Raw genomic sequence first — 17,469 nt, forward strand, 5'->3', positions numbered from 1 at the left:
ACCCAGTGGAATCTTTGACTGATCAGGAAAAATATCCTGTGCTATGTCCTATACAAATTGAGACTCACAGTGCTTTTGAGGGCAGAAAGGTTTTTATTGACCCAAAGGATGATTTTTAAGTTTTCCTCAATCTGATGAATTTTATACCTTAAAATAGTTTTCGAAAAGCTATTATATGTGTCCCAAACTGATTCATGTCAATGTATGGCAAAAACCACTACAATATTGTAAAGCAATTAGCCTCCAATTAAAATAAATAAATTAATATTTTTAAAAAAGCTATGACAAACCCACACACCATATTAAAAAGCAGAGACATCACTTTGCTGACAAAGGTCCGTACAGTCAAAGCTATAGTTTTTCCAGTGGTCATGTACAGATGTGAGAGTTGGGCCATAAAGGCGGCTGAGCACCAAAAAACTGATGCTTTCGAACTGAGGGCAGAAGGAGAAGGGGGTGACAGAGGAAGAGGCGGCTGCATGGCATCATCAACGCAACGGGCATGAGTCTGAGCAAGCTCCAGGAGGCAGTGAAGGACGGGGGAGCCGGGCGTGCTGCGGTCCATGGGGTTGCAAAGAGCTGGACACGACTTAGTGGCTGAACAACAAATACCTTAACACAGTTTCCAGAATGAGGAGACTGAGAAGTTGGTAAATGGACTTTTTCTAACTAATCCAAGAAGTAAGAGGTAGAACAAGAATTAGAAATTGGAGAGTCTAAATGTTTAGAGCTTATGCACCCATCAAGCCACAGAAGCCTCTTATTGCTAAGGAGTCAAAGTCTGCTCTGGCTGGCTCATTGTCTGGGGTGGGTAAAGGTCAATTGTAGACCAAGTATATATTCTGCTTATTAACATACCAGCTGTTTCTTAGGTGAGGTGGTAACTTCAACACATTTTTCTTTTTTTTCATAAAAGGGAAGAGACCCTTCCCATTTCTTAAAACCAGTGGTGGAAAGTTGAAACAAAAATAACCTATCTTTAAAGATTATATTTTTAAAAAGCATGACTTACCACTGACAGGTTTGTAGACAATCCTATATCCCTTCACTGGGGAAGATGGGGGGTCCCACGTAATGCGCAATCTGTTATACCATTCTTCCGAAACCCGTAAGTTTTGGGGGCCAGAGGGTGGCACTGGGCAGGAAGGAAAGTTAAAAAAATGGTTTAATGTGGTTTCCATCTTTACAACCTACCTTTTGGGTAACAGAGTCTAATGTATCTTCCCACACCTTAAAAATACTTACAAGGGAAAATGCACTAAAGCAAGCAGTAACAAAACTTAGAGAATCCATGGTAATGTTAAATATTAAATAATAGAAAATAATTGCTCTTGTGGTAAAACACTTTTATCTGAAGGTCAGCTGTTCACTCAGAGATATTTGGGCTCCATTCTCTCCAGTTCCTTTAAAGCAATACTGAAGTGAGTAGTGTTTATGGAAACACTTCTGTCACACATCTCTCTGCTGCACCATCATACCCAGGATGGTTAGATAACAGAAGTGATAGCAATTCTTGGAGCTAAGAATTTTTTTTTTTTTTTTGGCTTTCATCTTCATATTAGGCGCTCTGAACCATATCTGGTGGTTCAGACAGTAGAGAATCTGCCTGTAATACAGGAGACCCAGGTTCAATCCCTGGGTTGGGAAGATTCCCGGGAAGTAGGTAATGGCAGCCCACTGCAGTATTCTTGCCTAGAGAATCCCATGGACAGAAGAGCCTGGCGGGCTGCAGTCCACGGACCGGAAAGAGTCAGACATGACTGAGCAACACTTTCACACTTTCATATTGCCTATATTCTGTGAAATTTTAATCATCATTCATCAATTTTTTATCAAATGGGAAAGCTATTTGCATGAAGGATCTTTGTAAACCATTATGCAAGCTAATGGATATTATCATTATTACTCTGTTGCTGACAGAATTTAGTTGTGTTAACCACTGCTTAAAATAAGTGGACCATCCAAAATTATTTCAAAGAACACCCTTTGAAATAACTTTATTGTATAGATGGTATTTCCATAGTAATAGCCTTTAAAAGTTTTTATTTGAGTATATATGTGTGTTCATCATGGAGTGAAGTCGCTCAGTCGTGTCCGACTCTTTGTGACCCCACAGACTGTAGCCTACCAGGCTCCTCCGTCCGTGGGATTCTCCAGGCAAGAGTGCTGGAGTGGGTTGCCATTTCCTTCTCCAGGAGATCTTCCCAACCCAGGGATCGAACCCGGGTCTCCCGCATTGCAGGCAGACGCTTTACCATCTGAGTCACTAGGGAAGCTCTCATCATGGAACCCTTTTATAAATTATGCGAATCAAACATTTAAACCAATTGTATACAGTTTTTAAAGGTTATTTTCCATTTACATTATGACAAAATATTGGCTGTATTCCTCGTGTTGTACAAGACATCCTTAAGCCTATTATACACCCAAGTCTGTGCTGCGACAGGGCCAAAAACAAACAGGACAGACAGACACCCAGGCCTGTGAGAGAGGACGGGGAGCCCTCGCCTGAGTGGTCAGGAAAGCCCGAGCAGGCAGCACTGAACTGGGACAGAATGACAAGCAGGAGTCGGAAATGCAGCCTCCGGCAAAGGATACTCAGTCGGCAGGAGTGGCTCATGTCCAATTCTAAGGCCGAGCCAAGCTTCAGAAAGCCAGGGAAGCGCAGGGAAGGCGGGCTGGCTGGGGGCGAGGTCAGACGGTCAGGGGGTCAGCAGGGCCCAGGTCACCTCGGCCTGAAGGGCCCCTGCAGGGACCTCAGAGTTTATGCTGAGTACCGCGGGGCGCCATCGGCGACACGAGACCATCTAGATTTTCACAAGCTTCTCCGCTGCTGTGAGGAGAGCGGAGCATCTGGGCGCGGGGCGAGCGGGTGGCGCGGGGCCGAGCGAGGGCCCGGGGGCTCCAGACTCGCCGCGCTGGGGACCATCAGACGCTGCAGCGGGGAGATGCCGCTGTGTTTCAAGTCACAGGGGTTAGAGACGAGAAAACGGAAACCCAGAGCCGTGAAGCGATGTGCCCGAAGTCACACAGCTCGAATGTGTGAGGACAGAGTCCGGCAGGCTTTCTCTCTCCAAATCCCTTCTCTTCTTTTTCTCTGCTTTACACCGCCGCGGCTCATCCACCCCGCATTCTCGCCCTGGCGTCCATGCGTTTGACCTCTCGAGGTCTGTGTCTCTACTTCTGCTTTTTGAATAAGATCATCTATACCATTTTGGGGGCTTCCCTGGTAGCTCAGATGGTAACGAATCCACCCGCAATGCAGGGGACCCAGGTGAAGTCCCTGGGTTGGGAAGATCCCCTGGAGAAGGGAATGGTTTCCCACTCCAGGATTCTCGCCTGGAGAAGTCCACGGACAGAGGAGCCTGGTGGGCCACAGTCCGTGGGGTGGCAAAGAGTCCAACACACGTGAGCGAGTGACACCCTCCATTTCCACCCCCACACTGCAGCTATTGGGTGCATTACAGAGGACAGCGCCTGCCCCCTAACTAGTCAGCCAGCAGCCCAGGGGGAAGCGCCACTCACAGGTTTTTCCAGGGGCAGAGACACTGACCCCTTCTCCGTCCGCATAGATGGGCGTCACCGTGACCTTGTACTCCGTCTCAGAGAGCAGATTCCTCAGAAGGAGAGTGCTCTGGCTTCCAGGCACCATAATCTGAAGAGAAAAGCAAAGGACCACGGTCTTGCTCAGACTTCAGACTTGCGTTCCAGCTGGTCTACTGAAGAGTAGGACTCAAGGCACTTTGAAATAATCAGAAGCAGGGAGATGTGCTTGAGGGTGATAAGAGGAAGGCATCCACGTGAAAGCTTTTCTCTCTGCAGCTCGCCTCAGAGCAGCCCTCAGCTTCTAATCACTAAAGCAGAAGGCTTAAATGTGAGGCTCTGAGCGCTCAGGAACAGCCTTCTCTCAACATCTTTTCAGCATTTGAAAGCAGCCGGAAGAAGAAATGATCATCTGTTTGGAAAGCAGGTGTTTATGGCTTAGGAGTGTCCATTCTATAACACAGCCTGCACAGCGTATTTGCTTCTACTTAAATATCCTCTTGAAAAATCAACCTTCCATCCCTCCCTGTTCAGAGACCATCTAATCCCAGTATTTCTGGGTGGGTGCTAGCCAAGAACACCACAAACACACGGATTTCCGAGTCGAAAGATATTTACCAGTGACGCTAAAAAAGGTTGCAGCTTCTTTACTTCTGAAAGGAGATGTCCTCCTCAATCTGAAATCACCATTCCTCTGACTCTAAAGGCTGCAAAAACTAAAATCCAGCAGTGGGGTGGACACCACCCACACATGAGTGCAAAGTTCCATGTGGCGAATCCTGCCATGCCTAAAAGAATATATGGACCAGAAAAGCCACATGTTCTTAATCCTAAGGCCACAAAACTTTCTCCCCAGGCTTCAACAGTTAGATGCTGGCACATTTCTGGGCCATTTAAAAGACTTCATTATGGCTGGAAAAAAATGCTAGGACGTAAGAACTGACCCTAACGAGTTTAAGGGAGTCACAAGACCAGGACAGCTGGAGGCGGTTTTGGATTCAAGAGCTGGGTAAAATGCCAGCAGGCAAAGGGCGTGCTGTCTACTTCTGGATGAGGGAAGGAACCAATAAATCATGGAATAAGCCCTAGAAAGCCTCGAGTTGAACTCAGAAGCAGCTGTTGCTAAGATATTGCTAAGCTCTAAAAGCAGCCAGGGTGGGGGGTTAATATAAAAAGAGGAAGTCTGCATTATGTGATTTATACTAAAGCAATATGATTTTGCTCCTCATATGGAATGACACTGAATATCCAGGATGGTACTGATGCAGTCCTAGGAGGGAGATTTTACACAAGGAACTCTGCTTTCTTCTAGAAGGAGTTGGATAACCCTGCATTAAGAAGACGGTAAAAAAGAATTGTGGTCGTCCCGTCTGGTTTTATCCATCCATGTAGCCTCCTTTAGGGCATTTCTTTTCCATATAACCCTCTGGAGCCCAGAGCCTGGGCTTTGATTCCAAGCTGGGTGCCTATCTAACCACCCATGCTGATGTTCCTTATATAAGGTCACCTCTCAAACTGAGAAGTACATGGACTTGGGACCAATCAGATTTAGCCTGTAGGGCACTGGAAGCGGTGGGACGGCTCTGCAGGGCTCGTTTAACCTGCCAGGGAGCAGTTTCTGTGGTTTATAACAATGGTGCTCATTTAGCTGGCTGTCATTATCTGCCAAGTACTGCTCTAAGTATCCGAACGCAGTAGTTCACTTACCATTCACCACAGCATTTTGAGGTAAGAAGTATCATTACTCCCATTTTATAGAAGAGGAAACTGAGACTCATATAACTATTGGGTAAAAAAGAAGTCATGGGCTTCCCAGGTGGCTCAGTGGTGAAGAATCTGCCTGCGATGCAGGAGATGCAAGTTCCATCCCTGGGTCAGGAAGGCCCCTGGAGAAGGGCATGGCAACCCCCTCCAGTGTTCTTGCCTGGAGAGTCCCATGGACAGAGGAGCCTGGCGGGCTATAGTCCATAGCGCTGCAAAGAGTTGGACACAACTGAGCAACTGAACACCTACACACAAAAGTCATACTGAAATCCTGAAGATCTGGTCTGAGCCCTTTTTAACCACTGCCCTCTGTTCCACCTGACTGCACTATGAAAACTTCTTTATCCTCATGATACTTATTCCCAAGGATAAAACATAAATCTTCTCTTGGGTATGCAAAGTTCCTTCTACTTGACCTCTGCTTGTTTGCACAAAGCAAGGTAAAGATGAGCACCCACTCAGAAGATCTAAATAGACACTTCTCCAAAAATGATATATGGATGGCCAAGAAGCACATAAAAAGATGCTCAACATCCCTAATTATTAGAGAAAGGCAAGTCAAAACGACATTTAGGTATCACCTCACACTACCGGTCAGAATGGACATCATCATAAATCTATAAACAATAGATGCTGGAGAGGGTGCAGAGCAAAGTGAACGCTTCTGCACTGTTGATGGGAATGTACACTTGTACAGCAACTATGGAGAACAGTCTGGAGCTTCCTTAACAAACCGAAATAGAACTACTTACTAACTAACTAGCAATCCTACTCCTGAGCACACACCCAGAGAAAACCACAGTTTGAAAAGATACGCGTACCCCGATGGTCACTGCAGCACTGTTTACAACAGCCGGGACATGGAAGCGGCCTGAATGTCGGTGTCAGAGGAATGGATGAAGAAGTGGTACGTGTACGTGAAGGAATATCACTCGGCCATAAAAATAACACCATTGGTGACAGTATGGATGGGCCTAGAGAGTATCTATCACAGCGAGTGCAGTCAGTCAGACAGAGAAAGACAATATCATATGGTTTCACTCATGTGGAATCTAATTCTTAAAAGTGATATATATTACCTGATTTACAAACCAAAAAGACTCACAGATTTTGAAAACAAACTCATAGTTACCAAAAGGGAAACGTGGAGGGGGAGATAAATTAGGAACTTGAGATTAACATACACACACTGCTATATATAAAATAGATAACCCACAAGCACCTACAGTGCAGCACAGGGAACTTTGCTTAACATTCTATAATAATCTCTGTGGGAAAAGAACCTGCAAAGGAATGAATGTGTGTACATGTGTAACCAAATCCCTGCGCTGCACACTGAAACGAACACAACCTTGTAAACCAACTATACTCTAGTAAAGCTTCTTTACAGAGATGGGCACCCATTAAAAACAGACGCTACAGGTCATAGCAGATGATGGTTTTGTTTATGAAACAATCCGATAGAAGATACTCATGGTTAAATGAGAAGCAAATCTAACCAGTAGACATCACGTTTTTAATTTTTCAAGTATGCTGCTCCACGTCTAGCTCCACGATTGCTCAGAGCTGCTCAGGACTGGATCTCCTCCAGCAAGCGGCTCCCACAGTAGACAGAGGGTTCCCCGTGCCTCGTTTTGCTGCTGTCTTAGAAAGTTCTGTTTCTCTAAAGTGATTCTCATGCTTTCTATGGTGAAGGATCAGGTGGGGTTGGCACTGTTGTTTTAATCCCAATCCCTGAAGATCAGTATTCTTATAAAATATAATAAAACAAAATTGCTAAAACATATGATCATATTCTTGAATATTCCAGCCATGTCAAATTGCTATAAATGTTTCTAAAAGCTTAATATCAGGCTTATCTTTTTGGAGGCTGACCTACATTCTGACTATCCCTGCTCTAGAACATTTCCTGCAACTTAAAATTCAGTACACAGTTTTAGATTTTTCATGTAGGATCCAGAAAAGTCGGGAATCCTGGTCAGTCTTTCACAAATAAAGACACGTGAGACCTCCCTCTGCTGACAACAAAACTCAGGGCAAGGTCATTACCATGGCTCCATTTCTGAGCAAAGCTGAAAGTCAATCCTTATGAAATATTTGACAGGGAGTTTTACTTTCTAAGGGTTTAAAAGCTTTTTATTGGGACTATTTGGTAGATATGATTATGCTTAGAAAATATAGAAATATTTCACTTAATCTTAACTGGAAAAGTAAATTTAATTCCCCTTGTTTTATATATATTAAAACTTGAATTTGGTTTACCATATATCTATACCATTCTCCAACTTCGGTACGTTATCTTGTCATTTCCTTGGATAAATTTAATAAGGTTTTATAGCTAAAGAAAATTTCGAAAGATGGTAAGAGGCATTTCTCTTATCCGGACACATTTCCTTCCCACATTTGTAATATGTTTAAGCCATCTGTCTTTCCCTGTCACCCTCATTATTTTAAGACATTCATTTGGCTGAACTTACTCACCTAATGTGAACAGCCTCACAGACGCAGAGAATAGACTTGTGGTTTTCAGGGGTTTTGAGGGAGGGGTCGAGCTGAAGTTGGAGTTAGCCTATGTAGGCTATTATATACAGGATGGGTAAACAAGGTCCCACTGTACAGCACAGTGATGATAAACCATAATGAAAAAGAGAGTGTGTGTGGGGGTGTGTGTGTGTGTGACTGAATCACTCTGCGGCAAAAACTAACACAACACTGTAAATCAATTATACTTTAAAAAATCAAAAAAAAAAGAAAATATTTAAGATATTCATTTGGTGTGTGGGAGCTATTAATAATATAGTTCAAGTGCCTGACATATCTTTGTTTTATAATCTAAATGCACACACTTTCTGTCTCCAATAATATATTACATTTATATAGCAGTAATGTTTCACAAAACACAGATATAAACTCTCAATTACTCCCCAGTAGAGTCCCAGAAAATATGTCTGTAAATTAAGAGTGCACAAATTCAATTTCATTGGAATTCACCAAAGGGGCTTGATAGTTAAAAAATTCTAAAATACTTTCTTTTGCATAGCAAACATACTTCTGCACAGTAAATAATTACCGTCAAATTTTATCAATATTTTTCATTTTTATTACACGTTTGTTTAACTAGGGCACATATGTGTTGAAGACTTTTGATCTTTTTTTCCTTCATCTAGGTGTCCAAGTGTTTCAAAATAAACAGCGTGAAATGAAAGACACTAGCAAAGGGAAAATTATCTAGAGACAATCCAAAGTAAATATTATTATTATTTTACCTTATATGGCTTACAAGTGCACGCACGAGGTTAAATTGTAACTCATTCCAAATTAGTGGGAATATTTAGCAAGAAGCTTAATGTGTTTCTTGGAAAGAGTAGAAACAAAAAACAAAAATCAAACTCTCACTCTGGGAAGTTTTTACGGGTTTCATTTTAGGAACTAGATTAAAATATGGGGACAATAACAGGAAAAATGAAACATCCAAACTACATCTTCCGTCACCCCGGTTAAGCACAGTTTCAACTTTCCGGTACGCTCCCATCACGGATCACTGAAATCTACAATCTGAGTGAATTTATAACTCAACCTGTTTTCTTCAAGTGTCCAGTAACTTCCCAAAACTGCTCCCAGACCAACTCCACAGGCCTTCTGGCTATTCACAGTGGACGTGGCTATTGCCCACCATGTTATCACTGTGTATCATGGCAATTCACCCGTCAGCCGGAAATTAAATACTTTCCTGAAAGAATCTGGAGCTCAAACAATTGCTTACGTATCATGAAAATACAAAAATTTGCCATCAAAGGCTTTATAAGCGAGGAAGAGAAAGGATGATAATGTTGCTCATGGTTTTAAGACAGGCTCAAGGATATAGTTTACAACAGAGGGAATGTAGCCAATATTTTGTACTAACTAAATGGAAAGTAACCTTTAAAAATTATATGATTGTTTAAATTTTTAAAATGAAAACACTTCATTTCTTAATTAAAAAAGAGGGTACCCAGGTTTCCAACAGAGGAAAAAAATAGAGATGAAACAAAGAAAACACACAAAAATCTAAATCCCTCAGGAAGACACTCATGATTAAGAATACATTAGAAACGACTATAAATCTGCTCAGAGTCAATGTCAGGGAAAAATACAACTAACTGTTAATGGAGGGCATTTTATTAAGGACACGACAACTACATAAAGAAGACCTTTGAGTTACATTTTGCTGAACCTGTTACAGATTCCCACCATCAACAATTATGTATGTGTGTGTATATATATATATATGTTTATCTATTAAAAGTTTATATATCAAAAGTATGCACACACTCACACATGCACAGAGACAAGTGTATAATGGACTATTTATGACCCAATTTTTGTGCTCTAGCAAGTTGTCAAGGCAACAGAAGCAAAGAGGTAAAGAAGGTTCAGATGCTTTATCTATTTAGAGCAGGTTACAAAGATGGAGCCAGTTTCAGAGATAGAAATGTCATCAAGTTTGGGTCAAACAAAAACATTGGTTTCCAGAGAGATGAAGAAATGAGCGTAAAGCCTGCACTCACAGCGCGTTGCCCTGGTTAGTCAGGAGATGCAGAGTGGCTGCGTTCATACACACCGTTCCCAGCACTTCTTCCGCTGGGTCCCCTGGAGCAGTCAGGTAGGTCACCCTGAACTGCTGCACGCTGCTGTCTGAGATGTCCCACGTCACCCGCAGGCTAGAGGTGCTCTCATCATCTACCACCAGGTTTCTGATTCCGGTACGGAAAACTGGAATAGACACAACCACGGATTTAAGGAACTTTCTATCCATCATGTTCCAAAACGAGCTGCAGAGGTGATCTGTGGACACGGCAACAAGCATGATTTAATGCATCTCTGCTGTGCAGACCAAGGAGAAGCAGGACCTGCTCAGCCTCAGTGGTTAACCGGGAGCTAGGACGGAGGCTGAAGCTGAAGCTCCAATACTCTGGCCACCTCATGAGACGAGCTGACTCACTGGAAAAGACTCTGATGCTGGGAGGAATTGGGGGCGGGAGGAGAAGGGGACAACAGAGAATAAGATGGCTGGATGGCGTCACCGACTCCATGGACCTGAGTTTGAGTGAACTCCGGGAGTTGGTGATGGACAGGGAGGCCTGGCTGCTGTGATTCATGGGGTTGCGGAGAGTCGGACACGACTGAGCGACTGAACTGAACTGAACTGAGGACACCGATTGACAGCAAATGAAAATGGGTGTAAAAGACGCTTCCAAGGTGAGTCCGTGGACCCCTCAAAACCACCAGCGCTTTTTACACTGGTGAAGGGAACGGGGGAGCAGCTCGCAGGCTCGGGAACAGGAAGGGGAGCCCCGAGTGGGGCAGACAGTGGGAACTCAGGTCAGTCTGCGCTGGAGCAGCAGGGCAAGGGCCCACGTGGCCGAGCTGGGTGTGCAGGGCAGCATCGGACACGCACAGCCCGTTGCCAGATCACCTGTTTCTCTCTGTGTTACTAGATTTCTTAAACAATGTTGGCCGCAGCATGTGGGCCTTAATTCTCCGAGACGGAGTCTTCAATGCTGGAGCCCCAGGAACGCTCCCCGGCCGTTCCTCCTGTGAACACCCGTCTCTCAGAGCACACGTCTCCCACCCGGCAGCCTCGATCCACGATCCATGCAGCCCGCGGGGACCTACTCGTCCTCCGGGGTCTCTCCGCCCCCATCTGTACTCAGCCCGCGGGGAGGCTACCCATCCTCCAGGGTCTCTCCGCGTGCATGTGCGCCCAGCCCACGGGGATGCTGCCCTTCTGGGGTCTCTCCGCCTGCATCCTCCGGGGTCTCTCACCCCCATCTGCGCTCAGCCCGCGGGGAGGCTACCTTCCTCCGGGATCTCCGCCTCCATCTGCGCTCTCTGGCCTGTTTCAGTTCCCATCTGCGACCGACGGCTCTCCTGGTCCCCTCTCCTCCCCTCCCTCTGGTGCTAACTCCCGTCCAGTCTCTCCACCCCCGCTGACTCCTGCTGCGTTCATTTCCTGCCATTCAGCAAACACTCTCCGAACTTTTCCTGTATGTTAGACGGTGTCAGGCCTTCAAGACACAAATGCTTGACAGGCAACAGAAATAGTGGGTGTCACAGAGGACGCAGACCCCAGACCTTCCCAGGCCAAACTGGCGGAGGGACCGGGGTGTGGGCACAGAGCACAGCCTCACCTTCAGGACGGGGAGCTCCAGACGACAGGGAGACGGGGGAAAGCAGGAAAAGCACTGCTGTGGTGGAACGCAGGAAGAGAGACAGGATCTAACCAGGAACCTTTCCCGGTGTTTTGGGAAAGAGTCTGCGCGCGTAAAGAAGGGCTCAGGAAAGAGGTGAGCTTTAGAGTGAAGGAACCAGGGAACGGATGAACACGTGGATGATAATGGAGATCCGCTGAAAGGTTTCAAGTCAGGAACTAAATCTCACCAGACGTGTATCTGGCTGACTCTGACAGCTCGTTGGGTGCTGTGCGGTGATGAGGCGAGGTTAGATTGCGAGAGGAAATGACTGATGTAGGACCGGCACACCAGCCAGGTCTCAGACGCCGTGATACGAGCAACTCTCAACAGACAGCAGCAGGAGGAGGCTCTGAGCTCCAAAGCAGAGGAGAGACTGCTGGGGCTGCTCACGCGAACACCCTCTGCACAATTAGACGGAACTCCAAACGAAGACGGGACACAGCCCCACAGGGACAACGATGAGCAGACGCGAAGACCGATCAGCACTCAGGGTTAAGGAGAGGGGCAGAGCTCTCAGAGGAGTGAAATCCGAACCTGCATGCCCCGCTCCTAACAAGAATATCAATCAGATACAACTGGGACAACGTGACTTCTGCTTAAAACAAACTCTCCTTCTTACCTGACGTCACAGGTTTGGTAGGCGCTTCCTCGGTCGTAGGCGGTTCTGTCCAAAAACTGTCAACTGAAAAAGTAACCGTGACTTTAAAATTGTCCAGTGACGACAACTCTATACATTTGTGTACAGCATTTTAGAGTTTTCAAAGAAAATGCAGACAAGGAAACGAAAACCTGAAGAAGTTAGTTTCTGATCACAGCTACCTGCCATCATATTGAATTCCGTCTATAAAAGTGTGAAATCCACTTTGAGATGGGGCATAATCATGATGATGAAAGGAAACTAAACAGCTGTAAAGGGGCTCCAAGCAGGACCAGCCAGGCAGACAGTAAGAAGCGCAGCTGCTATTTCTGTGTCCACACTGGGCAACCAGGGGATACAAGGCCTATTTGCTCAGATTCCCTCTTTGCGGTCAACATGCTCATCCAGCAGCTTCTGGAATACCGGCTCAGACCTCTGGGACTTGCCTCGCCTGAGACTGCAGGCTCTATCGGGGGGTGGCAATGCCTGCCGCCAGTGACACGGGGTACAAAGACCCGGCCCTCTGACTCAGTTTGGGACCGCTCAGAAGGGCCACGGCAGGGCCAGAATTTCTAACAGAATTCACTGAGGGCTCAGTTCCAGCTTTTCCCTTTTCCCTATCCCTTCATGTCTCCCTACAGAGTATCTCCCAACTACACTCTTCAACAAACCTTCTGGATGCGATTTTCTATTTCAGAGTCTGGTTCCAGGGACCCAATCAAAGACAATTTAATGTGTGGTTAATACCTCATATTTAAAAAATGAAGGGATGAATGAATCAGCAAGCGAATTGTGTGCAAGATTCTTGGAACCAAGATCAACTTGGGATTTTCCAGAAACTCCTGGACACTTTTGCCCTACATTTATCCGATTTGCTAATTTATTCAGTTATAAATTATTTCATCCATCCATCCATCAGTTATTCTTCTCTCCATTCACCATCCCTCCAGTCAACAAGTACTCATTGCACAGTTAAAATATGCCAAGAACTGGGGATTAAGTGTTCAGTGTTGGGGATATAATGGTGAACAATACGGACACGGGCCCTGCCTTTAGATGATGATAGACCAAGAGTCTAAGGTGCTCCGCACACTGATTTCATTAAAGGTGAAGATGCATGAAGAATGCTAGGGGCAAAGTTTCTGGAGCCAGGAATAAGGCTGACGGGCAGGGAGCCCAGGAGGGTGAAAAGGGCATCAGAACAAACGGTGGGAGCTGGCGAAGTCCACTTGGCCCAACTGAGACTTACGTGTGGTCCCAACAGCGGTCACCACCTCACTCTCACTCCCATCGCCCAGTACAGCCAGCAGGGAGACTTCATACTCAGTGCCAGGCTCCAGGCCTCCGATAACATACGAGTCTTGATCTTCTTTTAGGGCAACCTGAAAAGCATTTGGTCCTTAGTAACTGGCTTTACTTGAACAACAGAAGATAAAGTTAAGAAAAAACAATAAAAAGCAAAGATGCTGTCCTGACTGTAAGCAAAAAATAACTAGGCATAAGGAACTCCAGGGCCACTGAGTTCAATTTTAAAGTCAAACCAGAGCCTTTTCTCCTTTCAATTCTCTCAGCAAAGGAATGATTAATATTGCAAAAGCAGCATTTTAGAAGTTTTATTAAATGTCATTTATGAAAATCAAAGATACTGGAAATATATAACACTTACAACTAAAGCCCTAACAAAAATGCATTTTGATCTTAGAAAAATCATATGATTTGACACTTATAAAACTCCAGGTCATGCAAAGTATTGAGTCCTTCTGGGACTCTCAATGTATTTTAATACAAAAACCAACTCAAATGTCAGCACTGGGCATTCGCTTTCAAATAAAATTGTTGTTGCTATTTAGTTGCTAAGTCATGTCATGTTTAGTTGTGAACCCATGGACTGTAGCCACCAGGCTCGTTGGTCCCTGGGATTTCCCAGAAAAGAATGCTGGAATGGGTTGCCATTTCCTTCTCTGGGGAATATTCCTGACCCAGGGATCAACCCCACGTTGCCTGCAGTGCAGGCGGATTCTTTACCGCTGAGCCACCAGGGAAGCCCGCTAAGACGCCCTGGAGTACTTTTCGACCCCAGACCACTCACTTCTTCAGTCCGTCCCCCGTAGACTGGGATCCACATCAGCTTGTGCTGCCCCTCTTCCATGGAGAGCGGGTGCCAGCTCACTCTAAAACCGTCTGTCGTCACCTCGTCAATTTCCAAGTACTGCTGGGCTGGAATTTCCTCTGTAAGCCAAGGGGGGAGATTCTGTCAGGGAACTGCGACGGTAAGAGACCCGTAACTCAAGCAGCTCGCCAGGGGCCCCAGGTAGAGAAGGCTCTGGCAAAACCCTTGTTTCAGGAAAGCACGTAGAAGCGGGGAAAGCAGCGCCAGTCAGTCAGTGCGGGCGTGTGTTCCTGTCTGCAGCATTTACCCACAGTGTAAGTTAGGGAGACCGGGGACACACAGACTTGTACAGTTTTCCAGTACTTTCCAGAACTCTTGGAGTCTCTATTTGGCTCTTTTCATTAATTATAAAAAATAAGAGCACCATATTCATTATTTTACAAAGATACTGTTTTCCAAGTATTTTGAAGAAATTAATAAAATGATGCCTTAGAAGTCTGAGAAATGTCACTTCTAGCTTTATTGCCTCTCATGTCTGAATCACTCTTTAGCAATAAGTTAAATCCTGGAGAAGAACATTCATCCTTTTAATCCTGTACATATGGCTGCCATCAAATTGAAATATCACTTATCAGACGTCCACTATTACGCCGTTCACACACTTCTGGGATATATGACAAAGACCATAACATCTAATCACACCCAAAGTGAATTGTAACTCATTGATTTCTATTATTTGAAATCAGAGGTTTTAAAACTCTTTGACAGGATATCATGAGAATTCCAACTAAAGTTAGCCTTTGGGAGATTTCGCAAAATCATTGAACTTTTCTCTGTGAACATTATTTCTCAATCCCCCTTATTTCTCATCTCTCTCCAAATTACCTTCTCTTCTCAGTACAGCACTAAATTTGTTTCCAAGTTCAATTAATAAAGTCCGGAAAGCAAACAACAGAATTTTTCCGCCAAGAGGCAAAAAAAAAAAAAAGTTACATTTATTGAATGACTCCAGGGTATACACAGAAAAGAAAAATAGTGCATTCGAGCTTTGTTTTTTATTTTAGTATTTAAAATATGCCATATTGTTGTATGACTATTGCCAAACAGCGTGAAAATATCTAATTGGCTATAGATTGGTGCATTAGGTTAAATGGCATGTAACTTGTCATGTTTGTAGGCCAGTAACTGTTGAAAAGCTGTAATTCTGGAAGTTCAATTAATACACACATATATCAGTGGAAGAAATGTGGAAAGTTTATGTCACTGGAACACAAGAAACAGTGTGAGATTAGGAAGAAAACAGTGCAGACTCTTATTTAGCAAAAACCTTTGAACTTAGATGGTTCTATCACTCTTTGCTTTGAGAGAAAACAATTAACCAGTAGGCATTCTACTCAGCTAATATCACTCATTGGGTAATAACAGTATAAAGTAAATAAAAACTAAAATGCAATCTCTTGGGACTTCTCTCATGGCTGAGTAGTGAGACTCTGCTCTCCACATACAGGGGGCCAGGGTTCAACCCCCGGTCAGGGAACTAGACCCCACCTGTCACAACTGAGGCTGTGCACGCCGCAACCAAGATCTGATGCAGCCAATAAATAAATGCCTAAAACGCAGTCGCTTCAAAATCGCCCTTCTGACTTCCACACAGTTGCTCCCGGAGACTTTTAGAACCGTAGTGAGACTGACCTGTGGTAAAAGTTCCCGTCAGAGGTTCCGACTGCCCCTCGTTGTAGATGGCGAAAATGGCAACAGTGTATTCGCTGAGGGGTGTCAAGCCCTTCAGAGGGAGCGTGGTAACAGGATCGACTTCAACCTGCAAAAGAGAGGAGTCTCAGCAGCTCTATCAGACACCTTCCAGTCCGCTGGTCACGTGGTGACAGCGCTAGTGGTGTGAGCACCACAAAGCAGATGTTGGATTACGAACCGTAAGGGAAAGGACCCAAAACAGAAGGCATCCGTCCACGTGTGCAACTGGATCCGTCTGCTGCACAGCCACAGCACTGTAAGTCAACTCTACTTCAATTAAAAACAGAGAGTGAATTTATATATTCACATTTCTAATCTCACATCCTTAAATAAAATCAGTTCAGTTCAGCTGCTCAGTTGTGTCTGACTCTTTGCGACCCCATGGACTGCAGCACGCCAGGCCTCCCTGTCCATCACCAACTGCCGGAGTTCACTCAAACTCATGTCCATCGAGTCGGTGATGCCATCCAACCACCTCGTCCTCTGTCGTCCCCTTCTCCTCCCACCTTCAATCTTTCCCAGCATCAGGTCTTTTCAAATGAATCAACTCTTCACATCAGGTGGCCAAAGCATTGGAGTTTCAGCTTCAGCATCAGTCCATCCAATGAATATTCAGGACTTATCTCCTTTAGGATGGACTGGTTGGATCTCTTTGCAGTCCTAAGGACTCTCAAGAGTCTTCTCCAACACCACAGTTCAGAAGCATCAATTCTTTAGTCCTCAGCTTTCTTTGTGGTCCAACTCTGATATCCATACATGACCACTGGAAAACCATAGCTTTAACTAGATGGATCTTTGTTAGCAAAGTAATGTCTCTTCTTTTTAATATGCTGTCTACATTGGTCATAGTTTTCTTTCAAGACGCAAGCACCTTTTAATTCATAGCGTGGTCACCATCTGCAGTGATTTTGGAGCCCAAAATATAAAGTCTGTCAGTGTTTCCATTGCTTCCCCATCTATTTGCCATGAAGAGATGGCACTGGATGCCACAATCTTAGGTTTCTGAATGTTGAGTTTTAAGCCAGCTTTTTCACTCTCCTCTTTCACTTTCATCAAGAGGCTCTTTAGTTCTTCTTCACTTTCTGCCATAAGGGTGGTGTCATTTGCATATCTGAGGTGATTGATATTTCTCCTGGCAATCTTGATTCCAGCTTGTGCTTCATACAGCCCAGTGTTCCTCATGATGTACTCTGCATATAAGTTAAATAAGCAGGGTGACAATATACAGCCTTGACGTACTCCTTTCCCAATTTAGAACCAGTCTGTTGTTCCATATCCAGTTCTAACTGCTGCTTTTTGACCTGCATACAGGTTTCTCAGGAGGCAGGTCAGGTGGTCTGGTATTCCCATCTCTTGAAGAATTTTCCACAATTTGTTGTGATCCACACAGTCAAAGACTTTGGTGTAATCAATAAAGCAGAAGTAGATGT

The 17,469-nt window shown here is 44.7% G+C and overlaps 1 protein-coding gene across 3 annotated transcripts in view; it reads right to left on the bottom strand.

Annotated features, from left to right (window-relative positions):
- COL14A1 (collagen type XIV alpha 1 chain) overlaps nucleotides 1-17,469 on the bottom strand; it is a 228,547-nt gene that overhangs the window by 121,902 nt on the left and 89,176 nt on the right. For all 3 annotated transcript variants that reach the window (XM_055431577.2, XM_055431576.2, XM_055431578.2), the window contains exons 15-21: nucleotides 15,980-16,106; nucleotides 14,267-14,406; nucleotides 13,427-13,559; nucleotides 12,160-12,222; nucleotides 9,908-10,059; nucleotides 3,526-3,655; nucleotides 1,013-1,135 (exon numbers count right to left, since the gene is read on the bottom strand). In XM_055431577.2, the coding sequence (XP_055287552.2) occupies nucleotides 1,013-1,135; nucleotides 3,526-3,655; nucleotides 9,908-10,059; nucleotides 12,160-12,222; nucleotides 13,427-13,559; nucleotides 14,267-14,406; nucleotides 15,980-16,106 (868 nt within the window). The remainder of the gene's footprint in view (nucleotides 1-1,012; nucleotides 1,136-3,525; nucleotides 3,656-9,907; nucleotides 10,060-12,159; nucleotides 12,223-13,426; nucleotides 13,560-14,266; nucleotides 14,407-15,979; nucleotides 16,107-17,469) is intronic.

This window comes from Moschus berezovskii, chromosome 16 (genome assembly GCF_049115385.1).
Source record: "Moschus berezovskii isolate FMDL1 chromosome 16, NW_MosBer_1.0, whole genome shotgun sequence".
Lineage (NCBI taxonomy): Eukaryota > Metazoa > Chordata > Mammalia > Artiodactyla > Moschidae > Moschus > Moschus berezovskii.